Source organism: Apis laboriosa, unplaced genomic scaffold (genome assembly GCF_014066325.1).
Source record: "Apis laboriosa isolate Shangri-la unplaced genomic scaffold, ASM1406632v1 scaffold49_cov149, whole genome shotgun sequence".
NCBI lineage: Eukaryota > Metazoa > Arthropoda > Insecta > Hymenoptera > Apidae > Apis > Apis laboriosa.
This window is the reverse complement of record NW_025223500.1, coordinates 475,931-503,777: the sequence shown is the minus strand read 5'-3', so window position 1 is coordinate 503,777 and position 27,847 is coordinate 475,931. Positions and strand designations below refer to the sequence as shown.

The 27,847-nt window shown below is 27.2% G+C and overlaps 1 protein-coding gene across 1 annotated transcript in view; it reads right to left on the bottom strand.

The window, feature by feature from the left end:
• Positions 1–27,847, bottom strand: part of LOC122716900 (Krueppel-like factor 7) — a 469,047-nt gene that overhangs the window by 29,076 nt on the left and 412,124 nt on the right. Inside the window, exons 2-5 of the mRNA XM_043940398.1 lie at positions 6,538–6,708; positions 6,174–6,410; positions 3,953–4,164; positions 1,849–2,075 (exon numbers count right to left, since the gene is read on the bottom strand). Coding sequence (XP_043796333.1) covers positions 1,849–2,075; positions 3,953–4,164; positions 6,174–6,410; positions 6,538–6,708 — 847 coding nt within the window. The remainder of the gene's footprint in view (positions 1–1,848; positions 2,076–3,952; positions 4,165–6,173; positions 6,411–6,537; positions 6,709–27,847) is intronic.

The window sequence follows — 27,847 nt, the reverse complement described above, 5'->3', positions numbered from 1 at the left end:
AATGAATGAATCTGATTATTTAGTAAACAAAAATCTATATAATAGAAATTCATTTATATGAACAACTTGATTTTTGATTGAGATTGAATCTTTTTTATTAACACTTAAAATTCAGATCAAAATTTGTTATTTAGATAATTTCAATGAAAATTTTTTTATTTTCGTTTTTATAGATATAAATTTAATTGCAAATTTAAGATTTTTGCAGATTTTATATTATATTTTTGCACAGATATTCAGATGATCAAAGATTTAGACCAACTATGGCTAATTATTCTGAATGTGTTTTTTTTATCAAAGGATTCGGGTGAAGAATGAAAATAGATATGCATTTGCAAAAAGAAATTCACAGAAAAGTATTTAGAAAAAGATTTGAATAAAAAGTATTTAGATATAAATATGAAAGAAAATAAAAAATTGCATCAATAAGATGCATGGATTTGTGAGAAAAAAAGAATTTGACCAAAAAAATATTTGAAAAAAAAGACTTTGATACATAAATTTCAAGGAAATTGACAAATTTCATTAATTTTAAGTTATATGGAAAATTGCCTAAAAATATCGGTAGCAAAAGATACAAGAATAGACCATTTTGGAATTTTGAGTGAATAAAGATCATTGAAAAAATGATTTGATAAGATATACGAATTTATATATGAATATTTGTTATTCTAAAAATTCGCTTTTGAATCACTTTATATGAATAAATTTACTTTATATAATGTATAAAAAATTTACTTTATGTAAAATACATTTTTTATAATGAATAAATTTAATTAATAAAGGAATTTATTTATATGAATAAGTAAATTTTTAGTTTGTGATATATAAATTTTTAAATAAATTTCTATTGCTTTAATTTCAATGGAATAAAAATTATAAATTACGATTTCTTGTAGCAAATGTATATTATTATTTATTTCTATCTAATTGTATTTTAAAATAAATAGTAACAATAGATTAGATGCACGAAACAATTCAATTATATTAATTATTTTTATTTTTAATAGTGAATTGGTCATAACGATTTTTTTTTATGTTTTTTTTTTCTTTAGAAATATTTCGGACATTATTAATTATTAGGAAAATAAATTATTTATAAAAATTAAATAATAACAAAAGTTTTGATTGGTTCATATAATAAAAATAAATAATGGATTTATATATGTTGAAGAAAGAAGAGTTAAATAAAGTCACATATTAGTTAAAAAAAAATAAAATAATCATATTCAATTTATTTTTTAAATATCATATTTATATTATCAGAGTTAAATGGTACGTGAATCACTTTATCTTTTCAAATGTTTAGATATAAACGGAATTTTATCATGCTAATTAAAAATTATGTTTCTACGTAAATGGATGAAGAGATAAAATAAATGATATCCAAAATCTAAAATTATATTTTTTAGATATGTAAGTTGAGATATGCAATCTCAATCGCATGAATATATATTATTAGTATCAATTATTAGATTGTTATAATTAATGGAATTTTTCGCAAATTTATTTGGGATTATTTAAAAATCAACGAATAATAAATAATAATAATAAATAAATAGCTTGTAAAAGAATAACTTAACGGTATTCGTCTCAAGAATTCTTCTATAATTCTTCATTCATTAATAACAGTTATTTAAGGTCAATGAAAAAGGAAAATTAAATTATTTGATGAAGAAATTCTTCACGGAATGTTAATCGAAAGCTCTTCGTTTCCAACACACTGTTGATTGGTCTGTTTCGTCAAACTTTTTGCCATTACGCTTCTTACCTTTTTTTTTAACTCTAATCAGAAACTAATCGATCGTTGGCAACTGGTATTATCTTGGAAAAAAGTTAAGAACTCACCTGTGTGCGTCCTCTGATGAGCTTTCAGATGTGAGCTCTTGGTATATACCTTCTTGCAACCCGGAAATTGGCATTTGTGTATCCTGCGCTTCGTATCAGGCGGACTGTGCTCATGACTCCTCGCATGGTGCCTATTAGCCACGGTGCTCGCAGCCGCAGTTGTCCCTGCATGTGCATGTTGCGTGCCTGCAACTGCAGGGTAGCCATTCGCTGTGACGGAGATCAGTCTGTAAGAAGAACAATATAGATATTTTGCATTCTTACATTTCAAATTGTAATATGTGTGAAAAATTGTCAAGAAATTTTTTATAATTGATTTTTAAATCTTTTTTAATCTCGTACGATGATTTGACGGATTTAAAAGATTTTTATAAAAGTTTAATTAAAATGTTTTATGATCACGATTAAAAGTATTAATTATTAGATTAAGATATTAATAATTTAATCTTGTAAATAATCTCGATTATTGAGGATTGAAAGGAAATTCTAATATTATATTTCTGAAACACGAATTTTTATTTTTATTGAAGAAAATTTTAAATATTTCATGTAACAACTTTAATAATTATTTCAGAATTTTTTAAAATTTTTTAAAATTCAAAGTAAGCCGATCCAACAAGTTCGAGAAAAGTTATAATTAATTATAATCTAAAAAAATGTTAGCTATTAAAGAAATATTATTTATAATATTTTTTTTATAGTACTTATATATTGTTTAAGTTTATGAAATAAGTTCCTATTTTTTTTTGTTTACATAAAAAAGAGAGGAGTTTTCGAATATTGTCCAAATAAAATTTTTAATTGATTCTTTTCTTTATCGATGTTTCAAAAATATTCTCCTCTTTCAAAGCAAAAGTATTTATAGTAATTAATTTCAAAATCACTTTTATCATATTAATATTAATTCTACGAAATACAACCCTTTAAAACACCTTGTAAAGCAAAACGTAATAACTCGATATTGGATTGTATGTTATGTATGACTGTATGTATGTTATTTCAAGCGATGAATAGTTCACCACGATATTATTATTCTATTATTCCATTAATTCTATTATTAATTATTATTAATTCTATAAATACTATTTATTCTATAATTAATTCTATAATATAAATCTCTTAAAGTTATTATATATTATAGTGAAACGGAAACTAATTCAAAAACCATATTATTTATTTATTTAATGAATAAAATAATTATCTTCTTACAAAAAAATGTAACTTTAAATATAACTACTTATAGATGTAAGATTTTAATCTTTATATTTTTATTTGTATTTATTAATTGTATTATTAATTGTATTTAGTTGCATATTTTATATATTACATATCTATAATTGTATTTATATTGTTATTTTGTTAATTTTATTAAAAATTCCATCTCAAGTTTCAATAATATATATACATATTCGTTTGTTTTTTTTATTCTTGTTTATATATATTAAATATTTAATCTTATTTTATCTTATTGTATAAGAATATTTAGTTCTTATTTATCACATCTTATATCAATATAAATCAATATATACATATATACATATATAGACACAAAAATCTTTTTACAATATCTCATAAGAAAATTAATTTGAAAACTAATTTGAAAATTCTGATTTTAATAAAAAATTTTGTATATATAAAACGTAATAGATTATATGTGTAATTTTATTATATTGACAGAATGAAATTATTAAAATTTTAATGTATTTTCATATTTTATATATAATTTCTTAATACTTTCTATAATAGAATAATAATAATAATATTAAATTTCATATTTAAAATCATTTCATTTTTAAAATTTTATTCTAAATTATATATTACAAAGTTTGTATATTTAAAGATACGAAAAAATGCAAAAACATAAAAAATGATCTTTTATTAAAAAAAAATTACATTAGTTTTCATTATTTTTTATATTATACAAAGTTTCAATAAAAATAAAAAATTAATTAAAAATAGAGTTACAATTTAATATGATTTATATATGTATATATATATATATATATATGTTTTATGATTAATTATATATATCAATATTTTTTAAGCATATAATAATATTCAAAACATAGCGAATTTGAAAGAAAGAAAGAAGAAAATCATTTACCTTGCGACACCCTGTGCGTTGCTAGTAGTAACCCTGACGATAGCGCTCCTGCCACCCGTCCCATGAAGGTTGAGGTTCTGTACGTCGAGCATAGAACTCCCGCTCGACGAGTGACTGGAGTTGGAATGACCTTGACCCGAGCCCGGACTCGATGGTGGTGTCAGGATTTGACCTTCGCTTTCGCATCCACTGTCCTCTTCCTCCTCGATTTCCTGGTGCCGGTAACGTAATTCATTACGCAACGGGATTACGATAACGGAGGGAAGGGAGAGTTTCTGATTAAAGTGCAAGCAACTGGTTAAAACGATATCGAACATCGATACCAACGTGGCTCCACACGAATCGATCAATGCCAAATGACCCCGTAAACGGATTACATACAATCCAACGTACATAAATGCGTGGCGTGTGTGTACACGTGTGCACGAATTACACAAGGTATACAGGATTTACGCGACTCACAGCGGAAAATGGAAAGAATCGTAATTTGTATATAACACTGGTGTTTGACGGTAATTGAAATTTGACGGGCATTGTACGCCGCTAAACGACATAGCTGTCTGAAAAAGAGTGGGGTAGAACCATAAACGCAGGTGTTCTTGTCGCGACATGTATTCCACTTGCAATAATTAATTTTGAACGTTATTTTCATGGAAATGCGAATTTAATCATTTGATTCGAGTTTTGATTTTGAAACTTATTGAAAGATCATTACATTGATATTTAATGGTATATTAGAAATATTTACACTTTAATCTCTATAATTTTTGCTATAAATATAGTTATGTATTATTTCATGTTTATTTTATCATTTTTATGATTTTATATTCTTCTCTAATTAAAACTTTCTCTCTCCTTCTTCGTTTAATATTTATCATTTTATTTATCTTCTTTTTTAAAGATAAATATAAGATAAATTAAATAATTTCTAAATCTCTATGAAATTCATATAAGTTTTCTTTATAAAATTTTATTTAAAAATTAAAAGATATCTGAATTTCCAAGTATTGTAATATATATATAACATATTTTAGAAAATAAAAAATACATGATTTTTATTTTAGAATATTTTAACTAAACAAAAACAATATTGATGTATTTTATATATTTTAAATTTTTTAATTTTTGGAATTTGAAAACTAATTTACATCTTCTATTAATGCTTCTATTAATTTCTGAAATTAATTTATTTTAATTCTTTTTTGATATAAAAGACTAATGTATTATTAATTATATATTTTTTAAAGGCAACTTCTTTTTATATGACATTTTGTTAAATTAGAGCATTCAAAATATTTAATAATAATAATTAAGAAATTTTTATATATATCATAGAAAAAATTTAAATCGAATTTTTCGAACAATTTAGATTTTATCCAGATAAAATCTGAAATAATACACAAATATGTAGAATGGTTCATATTACTATTATAATTTTCATGGCCGTTATGATCCATAACAAAAAATATTCCTATAAATTTCTATTAAATTGAATGGTTTCAGGAAGAACATATTTTAATGTTATTAGTTTTTTTTATCGGAGAATGCGTAGAAAATATTAATATTTTTTTTAATGAGATCTTTTTATTGCATCAGTTAATACAATTTAATTCTCTAAAATTTTCTAAAAAAAATATTTATCTTATGTCTAAAAATCATTAGTTTAGAAGATATTTATTTTATTATAACTTAAAATTTATAAAATATACCATATGAAAGATAAAAAATACTCTACATATTTTGTTTATTTTTCATATAATAAATTTTACAAATTAATTTAAATTAAAATATTTTTTAAATTAATGATTTTTTGACAGAAACAATAGTTTCTTTTTAAAAATATCAAGTTATATCAACTAAAACAATCAAAAATATTCTATAATCTTATTTAAAAAAACATTAATAATTCATATGTTTTCTTATATATTCATCTAAAAAAAAATACATCAGACCATTGCATAACATCAGAATATATCTTTCTTTCTGAAACCTATCATTGAAAAATATAAAATTTGCTATCAATAATAATAATAACATAAAATAAAAACATCTGATGAATCATCATGTACAGTAAAAATTATGTATATTGAAGGAAAGACATCATTAATACATATAAAATAAAAAACTCTAGTATAAATGAAAAAAAAATATATAAATTCGTTTAAAGGAAAAAATGAGGAGCAAAAGATTCGAAAGACATGCAAATCCGACTAGGACGCACCTCGTGCTCCTCGTCCTCTTCGAGATCCTCGCTGGGCTCTTTCTTGAGAATGAACGCCGTGCACGAAACGGAAGGCGAACTATCCCAAGAACACGCCGAACTCGATGACGACATCGACAAGGAATCGAGGTGCCGGTCCAGAAGATCCCTATCACGCCCATTGTGGTTGTGATCACCAGGACTGAACTTAATATCGTCCAAGCAGAGCGTTTCTCTGTCTTCCGACGACGTCGTCACCTACATCGCACGATCACCAGCGAAAAAAGAAAGAACTTTGACACGTGGTTCCAGACACGTTTGAGAGTGAATGGAACTCGAAAAGCGACCTCGAAAAGTTTTTTTATTATTGAATGTAGATACTCACCTCCATTTTGATTGGTGATTCAAATTGTGCGTTGGCGGTGCCAGTGGTCGCTGTCCACGAAATAGGAGGCCTGAAGAGATTCCAGGGTGCTGTATCTAATTCTGTGGGCAACTTTTTGTACGACTGCAGTTTCGGTTCGTCCTTCAGGTACCTCTCCATCTCGTAGCATGTCTGAAATAAAAAAAAAAAACAGAATTAATTTAAAATTTTTAAAAGTTTAGTTTAATTTTTTAATTATAAAATCAATTTTGTACAAAAATTTTAATTTTAATTATTTAATCATAGTAATAAATGAATAATATTTTATTTAAAAAATGTTTTTCAATGTTTTAAAAATCTATTAAATATAATCGTAAATAATTTCAAATAATTTTATTTTAAAATTTTATGAATGAGATTTTAATGATATTAATGATTTTATATCTTACATATTGATTTTATTAATAAGTGTTTGAATGATTTCACGAATAATAATTTCAATATATATCATTATATATAAACTATTTATAAGATTATTTATATTTATGTTTTAGATTAAATAAATTAAAATTAAAATTATAATGAATAAAAATAACATTTTCTTTGAAAAAATAAGATTATTATATTATAAGAGATTTATATTGATTTATATGTATATATATATATATATATTTAATGTATAATAATAATGCATAATATTATATAGTAAATGTAATTATATATATAATTTAATATTTAATTAATATATAATATATTTTTAATGTATATTTAATGTATAATACATAGTTTTTATATATATATATTTATTTTGTTATATACACATATAATGAAAAATTAAAAAATTGTATAGAATTATTTAGATTAATTTTCTGATATTTGTAATTCCAAACAATATAGATGATAATGATAACAAGAAGTTTTTCAACTTTTTTTTATATCGTTTTATAAATATATATTATCAATATCAAAAAATTAATTCGTGCAATTGTATATAATTTTTTAATTTTTCAGCTTGTATCCAGTAAGAGTATTTTAAAAATATTTTATAATTATCATTCTTATCATCAATATTATTATTATATGATAATCAGTGAACAATAAATTTCGACAAGAATTCATCGTATGACCATCGTATGATATGGAATGCAATGAGGAGAAGGGAATTTGACAAGCGTTGCGGCGTGAAATCGCGGAAGGCGTGGAGCGAACTATCTTTCAAGCGTCGTCTACGTATCGGATGTCTGCGAAACCTTTCGATCCGTTCGCGAGGTAAACACCTGCGGCGATACGAGAACTTCTCGAGACAGCGGCAAAATTATCTGCAACAGCCAAGCGACCGTGTACGCGAAAACACATCCACGCACCGCGTCACGTCGTTCGACATAGCTACTCGTGAGTTAGCGAACTTCCTTATCCCTCTTCCTCTTTTACTTTCAGCCCTGTAGGCCATGCCAGTCTGCTGCAATTCCTTAGAGATGAAGTGCAAAGTTGTGCCATACTTTGGTCTACATGAATTAATTATATGTGAACTATGTTTCGCAATAAAATTACATCACCACTGGCTCGCTATTCTTTGCGAATCTTTTTATTGTCCAATTATTTTTGTGGAATCATTGTTGTGGAATCGGTGTCTTGGTATACTTTTTATTATTAGATTCATTATGTTCATTTCAAATTTTTTTCATATTTATTCATTTTCTTAACTAGATGAACTATTTTATGTAAAGATTCATAATTATTGTGATATAATTAGAGAAAAATTTTAAAAATGATATACAATTCAAAAGTTATTGAGAAATTTATCTTCGGAAAGATCTGATTTTAGATCTGATTGATCAATCGATCAATTACTATTATAATAATAAAAACATTTATTATCTAAATATTTTATTATATATTTATTAATCTATTATAAATAATAAATTATGGAATATGAAAAGTATTTTGCCTCTGTATTAGATATTCCAAATCAATTTTTCAGCTCTGCATTATATTTTTCCAATAAATACTTTAATAAAAGATTTTTTTTTAATAAAAAATTTCTCAAATAACAACTAAAATATTAAAAAATGAAATTTCATTTTCATTTAAATATGATAAAAAATTTTACGAAACGTTAATAATTAAATTACATAAAGAAATCAATATCAAAGTTTATTAATTTAAATATTAAGTTTCATTGAATAATCTATTTTGTAGAAAATGAATGAATTATACGAAATGAATGAATAAATAAATCAATTTTCTATATGAATTTCTAATCTCTGTAACTTGCTAAATACATCTTATTCATTGAATTATCGAGATTCATTGAAACTCGAGATTCTTAGATGCAAATTCCTGGAAAGGGAAAGTCTGATGCAACGAGAACAAAATGTTCACCCTCCCCTGTCTCTTTGTTAGCACTATCAGTCGGCTCTAAAGTAGCCTTATAGAAAAGAGGAATTATTGCATGGCAGCGGCGGAGATAAGTGGTTTCATTCGTGAAACCGGCGAACAAAATCGTTCCCGGTAACCGTTAGCGGTGGTAATAAATTGGCAGAGAATGCCCGAAGGAAGACGCTTACTGGTACATGGTTACTAGTTATCACGGCAAAGCCTGTGGCAAGTAAGGAGAGTAAAATGTCTCAGTTCGACTCGACCGCATAATTTACTGCGACTAGAAGATCGTGTCGCCAATAATTAATATCCCGCGCTTCGGTAATATCTTTGAACATTCATAAAGACGAAATACCAATTCAATACCATTTTTTTGAAATCGTTGAGGAATTTCAAGTTAAGATTGATTTGGAGTACGATGAATAATAATCTGCGAAGAACAGCCACATTGAATATGAATGGTAATGAGAATTCGATTTAAAAATCAAGAAAATTAAAACCTTTGTGTTTTACAAGAAACATTTATTTTGAACGTTGATAAAGTCCATTTATTATTGTGGTCTATTTTGAATAGCTTTCATTTCGAGTATTATGATATATCTTCTTTTTGGAAGAATAATAACGCTATTATTTAAATTTCTCACCGTTGTACTGCCGCATAAATCATCTAATATGAAAAATCTTTAGAATATATTAAACAGAAAGAAAGAAATTTAAAGAAAGGAATTTATTAAAGTATATATAGGATATGAAAAGGATAGATATATATAGAGTGTGAATGTAATAATTAAAATTTGAGAAAAGATCATATGTTTGAAATAGATTATCAATATGGAGGAAAATTTTAATAATGCATAATATCACCAAAATTTTCATTGAATGCCGTGCAGCTGCACAGAAAGCTAGTTACTTATAAAGCAAAAACTATAGAAGAATAGAATAAGATATAATGATTGTTTATATTGGAAAAATTTATTAAAGAAATTGTTTTTAATAGTTTCACTTGTGAAAAAATTTCTAAAAAATAGGAGAAATAATAATGGATAATTTATAAAATAAAATTCTGATTAAAAATTATAGACACAGTTGATATTAATATAATATATCAAAAACAGATCAAAAAATATATCATAGTACATAAAAATTGTAAGTTATCGACTCATCTTAAACTATTTACTAGTCATTAATATGCCAATAATATTTTCACTATAAAATTTTTGTTTTTATTTCTTCGTTTGTTAAACTGTATATATGGAAATTATGAAAATTATATACTAATTCTATTAAAAGATATTAAAAGAAAGATACTTAATAATAATATTACTTTATTAAATTAAAAAAATATTTTAAGAAAATAGGATATAGTATTGTATTCTTCTTTCATTAAATATTGTAATTGAGAAATGAGAAATTTGTCGATCGCAAAATTTAAAAAAAACATAAAAATCCAATCAATTAATTCCAGCAAAGTTTTCAAGTAATTCGATTATAAGTACGAAAGGTGATTCATGATAATAAAAAAAACTCTTTCATTTAAATAAAAATTAATGGAAAGACATATTTAGAAAACAATAATAAATCTTTATTTTTTATTTTTAAAATTATATATTTATTTTTCTACATAATCATTATTTACTGCAATACATTTTCGTTAACGCTATATTAATTTTTATATTTATATCTGTTCATAAAAAAAGTCTTAAAACGATTTCTTGAGGACAAATTTTACTTCGTCATCACATGAAATAATATTTTCTTTTCAAGCATTTCTTTACTTTCGAAAGGTGAAAATTATTAGATATCAAATTTGGATTATGATGAATGTTAGAAAAAATTAATTTTTTCATGGACGAATTACAAAAATTAGTCCGTATAATTCATTATCACATGTTTCAATAAATCATAAATTCATTTTTCGCATAACTCATATATTACAACGTGCTTCGATTACAGAAGAATTATCAACCTTCTCCTTCCATCAATTTCGGTCATTCGAAATGCCCGACACGCACGAACGGATGAAATATCCCAATGGCGCGCGAAAATCCGGAAATTCGATTAATCGTTGAACAACGTCCATTACCGGTTTTTCTTCCTTCCACAGTGAGGTACCATAGGAAATTCAGAAATTGCAGTCACGATACGCGGGAAAGGTCGACGGTTAGTAATTATCCGCGCAACACCGATCACTATGATACCGGGGATTTCCCGATCATTGTAACGCTAATTAAAGCGAAGAGGCAGCACGCGGGTCGCGGTCTGCGCAACATCGTCGTTGCATTTTGATAACCGACAGTATAACAATCGTTCGATGAATCTGCATATATACTATACCGAGAACCATGGTTATAAATTGTTTCAACGGTGCGCATTGACGATCGGAGGAACGCTCGCATTCCTATGTTGTAAATATAATGAGGCCTGCATTGTAAAATTTGACACGCGGAACCGATGAATTACAAATAGTGGACCCGTAACAATTACCGGACACCCGAAGCTTGATCTCGATGCGTTCGATGGAATTAACTTGATGCATAACGTTCGATGAAATTAGCATCGAATCGATGTTTGTTGATTCCAAGAAGCTTATGTTGGTTAATTGGAGCAAGTTTTCGTGTAAATAAGGAAATTGAAAACACAATTAATTATAATTGAACAAATGTGTATATATAAGTATCTACAAATATAATAAGTATCTATATCTCTTTTCTTGAAATTTCTAGCAATTAGTATTAAATAAATGGATAATAAGTTATTATATTCGACTTAATTTTTTAACAATTGAATATAAGTATTTAATTAATATAAGTTATAAGTTTTCTCTTTTAAATATTTTAATTATTATTTTACTATTCTTTATATACTTTAAGATTAAAAATGTATAAGATAATAAAATAGAAATGTTAATAAGCAAATATGAATTTTTGTGAAGTTAAATAAAATAAAAAGCTTAGAATATAATAAATTTGAGATCAAAATGGATTTTGAAAAAGGTAATATAAAAGATTGAAATATAAAATATATTTTTTTTACATTTTATATTTTATCATCTGATAAAAATTTTATAAAAATCTATATTTCAATATTGATAAGTTATTAGTTATATAAATTATAGACATTCTATACTGTCTATAAAATAATTTATTAAAATTACAGAATCTTAAATGCTATTTGAACTATGTGCTATATAGTGGCTTGCTATAAAGGCTTGATATCAGTCTTATTTTAGGATTACATATCAATGTTATAATTTAATAAAGTACACGAAGATTTAAAAAGATGCTTAGTTTGCTCAGAAGTTAATCGTCTACGTGACATTTAGTTTCGTTCGGGTTGAAATTAAACCGGATGGAGGTTTGTCAAGTTGACGTGTAGGGATTTTTCGCAAAGCGAGAAAAATGGCGACCCGGACGAAGTTATAGGGTTCCGTCTAATATTGCTGCTTCCTTCACCAAGAAAAATAATCGTCCTCAGTCTGCTTCATTATTCACAATTAAAGTTCGTCCAAGAAGCTCGCGGGAGCGAATAACGGCGTTAATATAACTTAGAAAAGAATTTTTATCACCAAGTCTCTGAACTATTCTTCCTTTTTCGTTTACTTGACTTGTCATTAATCGATACTGAACATTATTAAAGATTTTACATTCTACTTCTCTCTTTAAGTGAACACAAAATGTCCATAAGATAATAACAATGATTAAAATGCAAAATTTTCAAATATATTAATCTATTAAATTTTATTAATTTTTCTATACACTTGCCATATACACTTAATCATTTTTAATTGTATATATATGAATTTTTATTGGTTGAATTTTTATAATTAAAATGATAACAAATAAAAATAAATTTATAGAAAAAAATATGAAAATGCTTGAGTCATATCATTAAAAAATAACAATATACATTTATACATTTATGAGAAATTGAAAAAAGTACAAAAGTTCACATATTATACACAATGTCAAAGTAAAATATTTATTATTATAATTATATAGTAATTTGTTTATGTTTTATTTTTTATTTATATAAAAATATAAATTTGAATAAACATTCGTAATTCTTATTAATGTATAATGATATATATAATTATTATAACACAATTATAATAAAAGCATTATCTGGAATTACCAACTTGTAGTACTTAAGTATTATATATATATTATATATATAAATTGTATTATATAAAAAATATATTGTATTATTTTTTATACATAAAAATAAAATCCATTATTTTGGTGATTCAGGTTGTTGTAATGTTAAATATAAGTTGTAATGTTATATATAATAATATAATAAGTATGAATAAAAAAATTTGATTCAATACAGTCTTCAATGTGATATTTTCACACGTGGTGCTAAGTTTTGTAGCCAGACAATAGCATCAGTTAAGTATATATGGCCATGAAATATGAGAAAGACACGTCATCGACGTTCACAATACTCCTTGTCGTAAACAATCACGAACAAAAAAAAATCAATAGAGATATTCAATATTCCATCAACAAATTCGCCAGTTTAGTTCCATTAAATTATTATTCCATTAGAATTATTGCGTAATAACTTCAAAGTTCACTACAAAATCGGTATAAGATCAGATAATAGTCCTTTAATGATTTTTTTATGATATAAACGAAATTATTATTGATTGAATTACAAATTTCACTATTACGCTTTTATAGGATGATCTTATAAGCTGTAAAATTTATAAAATATACTATGTTTATTTATTGCAAATTTACAAGGTATATATATTTATTGCAAAAATATTCACTTGATAATTAAACATCGATTATCCAGATTGAATCTTTGACTAGCATCATTATTATATACAAAACAAAACGTTGATACAGTTCATTAAATTTCATAAGATTTCATATTATTTAAACATATAATTTCATTCAGATAATTAATTGGCATCGATTTTGTAAAAGAATTGTAAGACATTTTCCACAATTTATAAGTTTTTTAAACAATATATAAATCGAATGACATGGAATATAATTTTATGATAAAATTCTATTGCATAGCTATACATATATAATAGAATATAATAGAATTTATGGTGTAATTGAATAAAAGATAATTCTATGTACAAAAATAAAACGAAACTACGATTAATTAGATTTTTCATTTCAAAAAAATTAGATTTAAATGTATACAATTCGATTTTTCTCGAAAATGAGGCTTCGATTAAAAAAAAATAAATTCTGTTTCCTCTTTCTTGCATTTAGAACTATTTTTTATCAAAAATTAATCAAATTCATTTTATTATTTAAAAAAAAAAAATTTAGAATGAACGAATTTTATTTTATATGATCGATATGTACATAGAACTCCATTAGTTAGTTATTCTATGCATTCTGTTACATCTGTATATCCGCATCAACGATCCTTCTCACCATGTTCATATAACACAATCGATCACACGAGCTCCATCAATGGAAACATCCACGTTTGATCCTCTCTATAATATCTCTGTCCTTCATCGATCCTGAACGCCTTCCCACCAGAATCGCTCGAATGCGTGTTCGAGAATCGGATAGATTATATATATATATATGCGGAATCAGGGAAGTGGAACACATTGCGCAGACGTGGTGCGAGTAGGCAATATCCTCGCACGTCGTTTCAAAGTCTCTCGAATCGGATGCGGACTGATCGTGGCTGTAAGACAAAGCGGCTGAAACCGTGTGTGCAATGTCACATCCTTGAAGGGCTGTGTAAACAAGTGGCTGTATGTGACGCGATTCTCCGCAGATCTGGCTGTAACGAGCTAGATTCCGATATGCACAAAGACAACACCTTCTATTCGTTCATAACGAGCGAGGAAAACTTGAAGAGGAATCCGCTTCCTTCAACGTTAATGCTTCTCGCTTCGCCATCTTCACGCTTCTACACACTGAATTCCTTGGTTATTCTGCTGATGGCAGAATCGAGATATTCTCGGGTTTCTCCTTTGCATGATAGTACTAACTTGGCACGAAAGATATTTGTATTATCTTGTATTTAGTAATTTCAGTAATTTTTTTGGAATTCAAGTAAGAATATGATTGCATACCATATAAATATATATCTTTTTATTTATTTTTATTAAAGAGTATTTAGTTTGCATTATGAAATAAATACTCCTCTCTTATAATTAATTTATATTTATATTTATATACTTTATTTACTTTTCTGTATATTTCTGTTTAATAAATTAAGCAATTTCATACGATGTTTAATTTTTAATTTATATTAAGATAGATTTAAATTATATAAATTAGATAAATACAAAAAATGAAAAATCTGAATATATGTTATAATCCATTTGGAATAAGAAATATATTTCTGTTTGAATGTATTTTTATTAATAATTAATCTGACTAATTTAATAATCCATAAGATTATACTATAAGATTTTTCACAAAAAATACATAAACTTAGTAAATATTTACTAATTAATTTAAGATATGCATATATTCAAATTTTATTGTTTTATTTATTGTTTCAATTATTAATACCGATCAATTATAATCAATTAATAAGAAAAAATATTGTATATACAATAATATATACAATAAAGAATCATGAAATAGATTCAAAAAAAAAAAAAACAACAGAATATAACAATTCAAATTATAATCTTTCTTCTTTTACTTAAACTCAAAATCTTTCAATTTTTACTATCATTTAAACAAAAGAGAGGGAAGAAATAATTCAAGATCAAGAGTCTCAATGCTCAACTTACGAGAAATTTTAACGATAATATCAGTGGAGAAATAAACATAATGAAATCGTTAATTTCTGTCAAAACGAATAGGCGACTACGAACAAATAAAGAAAAGATTAGGAGAGAAAAATCTTGTTACATCGGGAGAGATAAAAATGATTGTAACCGCTAGCTAGAAGAGAGAAAATGGCTCACGTTTCCAGTTATCGAGTCATTGGTAGATTTGGTTGAATTTTCTTCCCGATGCAATTCAGCCTCTTTTCGAATCTTTCTTTTCCTCTAGAACTTGGAATCCCGCATTACTCAGCCTGAGGAGACGCTTTGACAGTAATGATCGAGCAACCTAGGGGACTAGGCAGTAACAGTAAAATAAACCACTCTCGAGAGGACACGTCTCAGACGCTGAGAACATTGGAAACGCGGGGCTAAAGAGGCGGAAAGAACATTAGAGGTTGTGATGGACGAGGAAAGGAGTAAGGGAAATCGGATTCGAACCAGGTTAGGAAAGATAGGATGGAGTTTAAGATTTACGTTCAAATATTTAAACACGTCCTACCCTGAAAGAAGATTGATTTTAACAGGATAGAATACGAGGTATCCGTGAAATCTTAGCATCCAAGGATTTGGCGGTTACGATTTTCGACTGATGAGATTCGGCATGGAAAACCTCAAATTCGTGGGATCGGACTTTCGATTCCGCACTCATGTTATGATAGTGAAAGGTTCAAGGTTCGATAATTCAGATTATCCTAAATATGGAGTATGTCGACGTGAACGAGTTCAAACTTGGATGATATGAATATCTAAAACTTTATATAGATCTCGAAATAGAACTCCAAATTCTAATAATAATAAGAAGTATTTCAAAGTAATTTCCTTCTTAGTTAAATAGATCTCCTTGTTATTTTTTAAAATAGATTGATGATAAGATAAAATAGATGTATTATTTTTATTAAACATAAACAATATATTCGTTCTTTTTTTCTTACTTATTATCTTCATTTTTATATTTGTCATTTTTATATCTAAATGTTTGATTTCTTAAATGATTTGAAATTGAAGAGAGTTGGCTCAAAAATATCTATTTATTTCTTTTATTGAATATTTGAGATTAGATTATTTTATAAAATAAAAAAAAATAAAAATTGAAGAATAAAATAAATATGATTGATATAATATCAATTAAAATATTATTAAAAATTCTATTATATATGTAAACCAAATTATAGAATTCAAGATAATCGCAAAAATTATTTAAAAAATTAAAATCATGTTCCATCTTTATCAACATTAATTATATTTCAATTGCTAATATTCAATATTGGCATTTATTACATTCGTTTATCTTATCATTCTCATATTTAAAACACAGTTATAGTTCTTTTGTATTTCAATTTATTTTTTTATTTCTTAATATATAACATTATATTTATTAATTTACATTATAATATGAAATATAAAAATTATTTAAATAGGAACTCAAATCTCATTTTTGAAATTAAAGGAATAATTCAAATAAACAAACAATTGTTTATTTGAATATTACATTAACAAAATTGTTTCTGCTCAAACAATTATAATATAATCAAAAAATATTATAATAACTTAAATAAAGCTAGTAATAAAAATCTCTATTACAATGATTTCAAAAATTTAAATGCTACAAAATCATTATAATTCACAAAAATTTAAATCTTTCAAAAAATCAAAAAAAAAAAAAATTAGGATTATGCAGAAATCTTTAAATTGTTGCAAACACTATCTATTATCTTTTGGATATAAAAATCTCCGAAGCGTAAGATAATCTAACGTTTAGATCATGATCTTATCCGGTTTCCACGATTTTCCATTGCGTCTATTTGCATTCGATGGACGCGAAGTTCCGCAGTAATTTTGCGTCACTGTCATCAACAGAGTCTCTGGTCGAGAGAAAATGAATGATTACCCAGGCCCCGGTCTGGCGCGTGGAACCATCAATGCTGTTCAACCTTTCTACGGAGGCCAGCACGGTGGCAGATTGCCAAGTCGTTAAAGAGATTCCTGCAACTTTAAAGGTGCCGTAAACCCGCGAATTTATCTCATCCTTTCCTCCTACTTTTCTCAAGTTTGTACCACTGGCCAACTCCTCGTCTCCCTTCTCTCGACCAACCAAAATTTCGAGGAAAGCATCGCACATGGGAGTCCTTTTTCTCCTCGCGCCCTCTTTCTTTCTTTCTTCATTCTTCCTGATCGTTTTGCGAAAGAGAGACGGAAGTACGACAAAGAGGCGGGGTCAGGTACATTCCAGGAATATCAGGATTTCGGTTGGGGAAACTGATTAAATGGAATATATATCGTGTCCTGGTTCCAAGCTACATACATGTACGGCTACAATCGGAGGAGATACGAAACCGCACGGCGACACTTTGTCGCGCGGTGGACAGGATTTACGAGCATAGCCCTTTAGGCGTTTGAATTACTGTCTCGATTTTACGAAATCGGGAGAACCGTCGAACAACCAGACGCCATGCCAAATCTCTTTCTTTACATGTGTATATACCCGTGCATACGTGTACTTCTGTTGAAATGTTCGACTATTCCCAGATTTATCGCGTTGGAGAATCCGTGAGCACGGTGATTAACGATCGCGAGGGAGTGATCGCGGCATTTTCGAAATGCATTCATGAGCTAATGGGTTTGTATGTTTGGAGACAATGATGGACGAAAATATATACATAACTTTCAACTTTTGATTTTAATAATTCTGTAATAATAAAGAATTGTCTTAATCGATAGCATATATAAATAATAGCGATTCAGCTGGATTTGAAAACAGAAAGATAAAAAATTCTTTTCAAATAAATACCCAAATTTTGTTGATATAAAAGTTAATAAGTTTAAATTATTGAAAATTTCTACTGTAAAATTTCATTAACCGGTATCTTGAAAATCTTTCCCAATTCTCGTCCAATGAGTCTACCAAACATGAACCGACTAGGACGCCGGTGCAGAGAATTAGCATGAAAACCGCGTCAATTTGCTCTCTAATCTCCCAAATCGTATCGTGCGCACATGCGTAAAACCTTGTTAATCGAACGAGATTCCTTGCCCATGATGCGTTGCTCGATGGGTCGATACGCAACCATATTTCATCGACGCGTGTCTCATCCTACACCCTCCAAAGTGTCTCGAGGGAACATCAGCGTTTCATTCACAGGTTCGGTCTTCTAATTCGATTATGAATATTCGAGCGAACGTCGAAACTCTCCTGTTTGAATTCGATCGAGCGGCTTTTAGAAGCGATTCCACGTGAATAACCTTTGAATTAGGTCTCGAAGCATTCAATACAATCGTTTTAAGACATGATTTGCACACTTTAACTATTTAGGAATGTCAATTTGTTAAGAAAAAGTCTGATGAGCTTGAAGTATATTATTTTAAGAACATTTTAATTATTATTTATGGATGTACTTGATTTGATTAACTTTAATTTTCGAAGTATATGAAAATATTTTTTACGTATATGTTTTATTGATTGTGAGATAAAATGATATAAATCACAAGTAATCATGTATTGAAGCTATTTAACTTTTAATAATAATTATTTATTTGAAATATTTTATATCATTATGTTTTATATTAATAACAAATTTAATGAGAATTTATACAATAATTTATATAAAAAAAACCTAAAGATGTAGCAACAAAGAAAATCATTTTAAAGGTTCATTTTTTGTTATTTATCATGAAAGTTTCATTAAAAATATTACTTTTAATCATTTTTAATTGTTTCTTATTAATTATTATGTAAATCAATCATTAACTTACATTGTAAGTCAATAAAAAGAATATATATATATATGACCAAGCATTATAATTAACATTAAGAAATAATTAAATGTAAGTTTTATAAATTTATAATATAACAATTGTCTATATATACTATAAGAGAATTATAAGTAAATCAACAATTTTTTATTTTAATTTTGTATAAAGTTTATAATGTATTATTTAAAAAAAATGTCATAAGATGAAGTTCAATAGTTCATATGATATAATATATAATATTTTATAATGTTATTTCTTTCATTTAGTAATAATAAATATATTCTAAATAAATATATATTTGAAATATATAAAAAAATATTCATGATTCTAATTTTAATAAATAAATTCAACAAAAAGTTTAAGAATTAATATATAAATTATTAAATAATGCATTTTTGTTTTCCTGAAAAATTTTATATTCTCGACTTGTGACATTTTTGAGAGATATGTTGCTTTGATATGAATTATTTCGATAATATTGACCTAAAATGCATTTTTTTTATTTTCATAAAATATTCATTGTTGTCACGTTTTTACGCATAAAAAAAGAATATTATGTCATGGTGATATTTATTAATGTAATTTATTTTTTGTAAATATGGCAATACTATTAATAGCAAGTTAAAAGATAAGATAAAAAATTCGAAAAAATGAAAAAATATTTATAAGATTCTTTGGAAAATTAAATTTTGTTACTATCTAAAAAATTAAATTTTATAAAATTTTGTAAAAATTAGTGAATAATTATTAATAACAAACTATAGAGTAAAATAAAAATTTCTAATAAAAAAAAAAAGAATAAAATTTCAATAGTTAGTATTTAGTATTTCAAAATATTTATATATTGCAGATAAATTACTCTATTTTTACAAAAATAAACTATTATTTCAAAACTATCAAAACATTCTTATAAGATGTAATAAATCATTGCTTAAATAATATTTAAATTAAATATCTTAATAAAATATTTTAGAAAGAAAATTTTCAATTCGCCAAACAAGAACATCTCTTTCATAAATTAATCCATTGTCAGTGTACTTTTCGATTTTTTTCAAAAATGCTGGAACAGATTCCAAAAGAATTAGTCATAAATCTTCCAAGTTTTCTTCACGAGATAAGTCTTCTGGCACGAATTACGATATCAGTTGTCCGCATCACGCGCGCTTTAAGCATAAATGGAACACCGAAACCTAGTGCAAGAATAAAATTCGCGATTCGATTTTCGTTCCGGAACCATCCGTATCCTTGTCCTCGTCTTGGCTGTCGTCATCGTCGAGCCACAGCTTAAAGTTATGGTTTCCGACTTCGTCGAAATAACGGACCCAAAGTTTCTCTGATGGTGATTTACACGGTTGTACATCCACAGATAGTTTCTGGTTTTTCACTAGTCCGCGACCCACCACAATTTCTTCTTTTTCGCATCGTTGAATCCATCGCGCTTAAGGATGAAAAATCAAATAAGAAATAAGAAAGCTCTTAGTTTGTGGTGATCTAGAATCTATCGTGTGATTTTTTTATACACGTAGATTTTTTTCTGCACGTGCAGATTTCCGTAGAATTTTTCCAAAGATTTTCGCACGCACAAATGATGACTTCATGACAGATAATAGAGAGATAAAATGACAACCGAAGAATGCAGATGACGTAAAGAGAATGGAAGTAGAAAAATGAGAGTAGTGATGTAATGTCTGAGTATGTGATATATCGTGATATATCGTAGAAATAAAGAATGAGAAATATTGAATTAGATTCAAAACTCATATATATTTATGTATATTATATAGAACACACGAATTTGTCTCTAGAATGGCAAGAGAAATTTCTCAGTCGTTCCGTTTAACTCTATTTTTAACTTTCAATAATATTTAAAGTTTATTATTTTGTTCAATCTCTCTTAATCAGTTTCGATATGCGAATTAATAAATATGATCTACTTCGTCAAAAAATGTATGTTACAAAATATCATTTCAAGTTAAAATAGAAAGAGCGATTGACTGTTTTAGCTAATGAAATCTGCATTTTCTTTCAAAAAGAAAGTCTTGAATTTTACATAATACATTACTCTTATAATATATCATGAAATTTCTTGTTTAGATAGATTTAGCAAATCTATTTCATGATCATCTTAGAACAAAACAATGAGCATTTCCAAATCTATAAATAGGGATTGAAATAGACATTCTCAACAAACATTCGTATATGCAAAATGTTGATTCGTACTTAATATCTATTTTATATTTCCATAATTATAAACTATAAGTTAAATAATAAACTTAATTATAGATTAATAATTATAGGAGTTTAAGTAATTAAAGAGTTTAACTCTTTGTGTCTATTTACTAATAAATAAAGAATGTCTTTTCTTCTCATTTAATTCAAATTAATTAAATAACATTATTGTTAATCGAGAGATAAATAGTTATGAGGACGATTTTTCTCGCAAATTTTCTTAATTAATTACGTATATGAATATTATAATCCTTACTATATTATATATACAAAATATTGTTTTGTTTAGTGTTACTTTACTTAGTGAAAAAATATATTTTATTAGTTTTATTTAAGGAAAAAATATCAATTATTATATCATAATTCAAATTGAAATTTAAGCAAGATTTTATTCACTTAGATTCTGTCTTGAATTTCGATTAAATTCAAACAGCTAAATCCTTTTTGTAATCGTTTACTCAATAAAAAAATAATGCTGATATAAGTTTTAGAATTAGTATAAAGTAAAAAATAGATCAATAGTATGATAATGATTCAATTTCTTAATCTTCGATTTATTTTCTGATTAGAATAAAAATGAAGTCAATATTCGACGAAATGATGTATTTACTTTATGAATAATAAAATTGAAAGAAGGTATTTTAGAAGAATATATATTTGAATAGAAACAAATAGAAAAGTTGAAAAATTATATTTTTGATTTTCTTCAAAATTCTAAATAAAAATTTTCTGTTTTCTATCATCTTGTAGCAAATATGATTACGAAATAAAAGATAACGACATACAAAAGATAAAACGCCAGTCGTATTCACTGTGATTCCTCCAAAAATCCACATCTTATGAAAATATCAGGAAATTCAACAATTTGACATCCTACATTTTTACAAAAAAAACATAGCAAGGCAATATCATTAATTTTCTAATCCCTTCCTTTATCATCTACAAAATATTATTTATCCTGATGATCGAGGAACGTGAGTCGCGTGTATTAAAAGCCAAAAACAACAAGGTATCGTCTTTTTCGCGATATATTTCCGCATGACCAACCAATAAACGGAGGATATAAAATGCAGGTAGCCCCGTTCGATGGTTACTGGAGAAGTTTCGGAACTGCTTGTTACATGCACCGCGTGTTCTCTCCATAGGATGTCACGTCACCATGAACGTGCAATACAAAGTCTCTCCCTCTCTCTCCCTCTCTATTCCCTCGTTTCTGCATCCGCTTTTCCTATTCTGCCCTTCTCTCTCTCCCTTCTCTCTATCCTCCCTTGCCCTCCACTCGTTCTTTCACCGTGTTTATCCGTCCCTGTCGCAGCTCGTACAGTCGTACGAGCGTGAACCGTACGCGAAACGTACGTTCCCATACGTACCACCCTCGCTTCGCGCCACTCCTGCTTCCGTATGACATCCATAATGTCTATCTATTCAGTCGACCGAGCGCTGTCTCTGACAGCGTATGAATTCCAACTTGAATATGTATTGTCGGCAGCAAATTAATATATACAGCCGCGAGCGTGCGCCCAGGCCCTCTTTGTCCCTACTCCGCCACTTTTCCTCCACCGATACCCCCGCAAACCGCGCGATTCTAAATGTAATTTAATAATGTCTACCGGTGCCAGCGACGCCGTTATTATGCCCGGGATCCTCGACTTTTGATGATATGGAAGAAAGATTTTTGCGAAGATTCCCTTTCCTCCGATTTTTTCATCGTTAATCCTCCTTGGAAACTTTTTTCGATGAATTTGTAATTCACATTTTCGGTCAATGGCTTATTCTGATATACTCTTTTTTTTTTTTTATTTTACCAATTAATTGCGTTTGATTGAATTATATGATATATATGAGAAATGGCAAGTTATGATATAGATACATATTTTTAAAATTATACAATTAATCTTTACCATTATCTTTAACATTATATTGTTTTCTATTCATTATTTTTAGTTTTAGTTCTTTGAGATACTTTTTATTGTTTGTTTTCTGTTAAATCTAATTATAATTATATGATTTTGATAATATATTGAAGTATATTTTTCAAAATAAAATTTCTTACAGTTTTGTATTTAATTCTCTCCTTACGTCTATTACATATTAATAAAAGAGAATTAGAATTTTCTCTAAAAGTGAATAAATCATCATCTGAAGTAATCTGAAATAATAACTATCAAGTACAATATAAATATGAGGAATCAAGGATTTTGGTCGTGCATTTTTCAAAAAATAAAATTCTTTCAGAAATAGGCAAAATTTTAACGATTGAAATTAAAAATAAAATTACTTTAATAAGTTATTTCAATAATTTTTTATTTTTTATTACTCAAAGCAATAATCGCAGATAACTGAAACGCCAAACGGGCGAGATCATATGAAGAACGGATCAATTAGCTACAAATAAATGTTATTTAAGCATTTTAAATAAAATTATTACGTAAAGTAACTTTATATGAAATTTTAACTAGTTACTTTTTCAAAGGGTAAATGTCCAACTTTGAATTCCTCGATTGAAATATTGAATTATTCGAAAAAAGTATCATTAAGAAATGGATGGAAATTTTTCCACGAGTTTATATTGATATAATAAGAAACTCTTTAAAGGCACGTACTTTCGAGGCGCATAACTTTCTTCCGATCGAGTAACTATCCACGAATTTCTTCGATACAGCCAATTGCATGGTCGTTCAAGCGTATTCGCTTCCATCGGTGATAGTGTCGTTAAATAAACCCAGCTCTATCGTAACGCGAATGTAATAAAATTTCCATTCGAAGGAGAGGCATCTAACTGCATTCCCGTGACTGTAGATTAATGAATATTTCTCTGGATCTAAAAACCTTGGTATAATTGTAGAAATAAAGAGGAAAGAAATAGATATTGGCTCGAAAAATATATATATAAGTTATATTGAAAGAATCTTCGTGGTGAATATGACAAGCATGAAAGAGGCTGAACCAATTGTCAATTGATGGCATTATACAGTTCGTCTAGTAAGCCGTCTTTCGACACGCCTCATTACGCAGATTTACGACGAGAAAACCAATTCGCTCGCTCGCTAGAGTTTCTCGTACGCGAATTCGCTCCGATTATCGCAGCCGCGAAGAATAAACCGACGAAGAGAATAATAAGAGGAAAAGAAACGCATCATGGCGGAACGTGGAATAGAGGAAGAAGAAATCGCGTTTTCAATGGCGTTCTCCCCGAGGGAAGGCTGAAGCTCTGGCAAAGGAAAAAAGATGAAGAAGAAGAAGAAGAAGATCGAAACGTAGTGGCTGCGCTTCGTTCCGCTTCGTCGAGACTGTTCCCGATGCTCCTGCCAGGTCCAACAAGCCATCACAATTTACACAGTCACTTTCCCTCATTTCATACATATAACCTTTTCCCTCAAGAAAAGCCAATATCTTCCATTTTTTATTAATAACATAAAAATACTGGGATCATTATCAGATATGAAATCTATGTCTTGATTTGAACGAGAAATTTTTAATTAGAAAAAAACATATAAAAATAAAAAAAATGAAATCGAAATAATTAAAACTTAAGGATATTTATTGATTGACAAAATATCGAATTATCGAAAATCATTGGAGAACAAAATATTTATCTATAAAATTATAATTAAAACAATATCCTAAAAATTGAACAATTATATATTGAATAATAAATTCAACACTACTATCATACAAATATTTCAAATACAAATAAAATACGAAATATGATATACAATAATATATAATATATAATATCATATATCATATAAAAATTTTTTATAATAATTTTAATATTCTATTCATACGAAATATTATTTACAAAACAAACACCATATTAAATTAAAAATTCACTCCATTCTCACAACTTTCTTATGTAATTATTTAAAAAAAAAAAATTTTTAATTTCTAAAACAACCATAAGAAAGATAAATTTATAGAAATTTTCAAGAGATGTTAATTAATATCTTATAAACTTTCTTCGACAGAAGTATCATATAAAGAACTCTGTATAGCTTCTACATATATTGTCATATGATATTTAATCAGAATTAATAAAAAAAAAAAACTTTTCCTCCCTATCTTTTCCTATATATCGTAACTTTTCTTGTCAGATTAAACGCTTGATGTTTTCTGTTTCCCTGTTCTCTTTTCAGCCACTCTCGGCACGATCTTACTCCCCTCTATTTTCTATGTATCAGTCACATATATATTAACTCTGCACGATATATATAAACCAATTAGGTGTATGCGATAGACGTTCGTTCCGGGGATGTTATGCCGCGATTTATTATGCAATTTATATAGTGGATGTAGATAAGGACAATATCAGTCATGATCTATCGTAAATATCGCTTGTGGACACCGAATAACGTGGAACGCGAATTGTTCAGAATCTTTGCACGATGGAGTTAATCGGATCGATGGAACTTTTAAAATTTTCACAGTCGATTACCATTATGCGGTTCTAATCTGATTTTTATGCAGGAGGATCTTTATTGGCTAAAAGATTGTTATTTTGAATGATTTGGATATTTAAATGTCTATCGAACAAAGATTACATGACGTGTAATATGATAAAAAAGAGACTTGAGCTTAATTTTGGAAAAATTTTATTAGTAATAGGAAATAATTTAAAAATTCTATCTTCTTTAAAATATTTTTCTTTTAGGAGTTTCAATTTTTAAGAGTTACTCTATCTAATTTACATTACTTAAAATGTAAAATAAAAATAAAATTCTCGAAAGTTATTTTGTAATTGCTATGAGAGTGACTTTCATTTTCAATACAGTACTTAATAGCAAAAAAAAATAAGTTTTGAGAACAGCTTTCGAAAGTTTTACTTTCAAATGTTCACATTCTTACTTCTCGTTTCTATTCTTCATGCACGCACGACAGAGAATCGAAATGAAATAACATTAATAAAAGTGAGAAGTAGCTAACGAATGAGATAATAAAAGTTTCAAATTTTTTTAAACTTTCGAGATCTTCAAAATGATCAAAACTTTCATGACAATCGAGTCTTTCAAGACTTTTTGACACGCAAATCATTTAAATTTATCTTACGATACACAACATTCATTCGATTCAAAGCATACAAAATATATTTCCAAATTATATAATTATTCTAGTCAATTATATATTCTAGTCAATTGTATATTCAGACGGATTCGATATATTGTCGACGAACATGCATAAATTAATCAAGAATGAATAATGATTGTTTTTTAAATCGAGATTCTCGAATATTTGATTGAAGTTTAATTGGTTTCATGATAAATTTAGATATTCTTATCAGATAGAGTTAATTGTGCTTCGATTATTGTTAACTAACATTAGTAAAGAAACCGAATGAGCAATTTTAAGATAGTTTCATTGGATGACTTAAATATTTTATGACTTAAATATTTAAATAATTTTATTTATCTTATAAATATTCATTATGATTAAATAGTAGATTTATACATTTTTTTAAAAATTAAAATATAAAAATATCTACACAATACAAATTGACTTAAAATAATCAAAATGAAGTATTGAAATATATTGAAATATATATATATATATAACGAAGTATATATTTTATATAATAAATGTTATACTCATATCCATAAAAATTAATATTCGCTATAAAAATTATAATTATTTGAAATAATTTTAAGCCAAATCTTCATTATTTATTTTTACTATTTTCTTTCACTTTTTTTATAATTGAGATCGATATTTCTTATTTTTTTACATTGTGCTATGTCTCGCTTCCAAACAAAAATCATTTTCGTGGTTAAGCGGGCAGAAACCACAAAACCATGACGTATCGACACCTGTGCGTTTCGTTGTGGCCATTCATCGAGAATAGAAGACCATCTCGCGGCACCAACAAACAGACGCACGACGGAAGCGTATTTCACGCCGAATGAACGGTCCAACGCGCGTTCTGCCCCACTCCGTTGCTTTGCTTCCGGCCAGGGATGTCGAATTCGATGAATGAATCGCTCTACATGCATGACCGAACCATGGAAACGCATTCATGACTCACGATTCGTTTCCTTCTATAAATTTAATTCCTTTAATTTCTCGATGTGATCACGATTCGATCTTCGATTCCATAGTTCTTCGAAAACAATTATATTTGATACATGATAATGATAAAATTGGAATTCTTCTGCTTTATGGAATGATCTTATGATCTTATAATCTTGACTATGATGAGTCAAATGATTT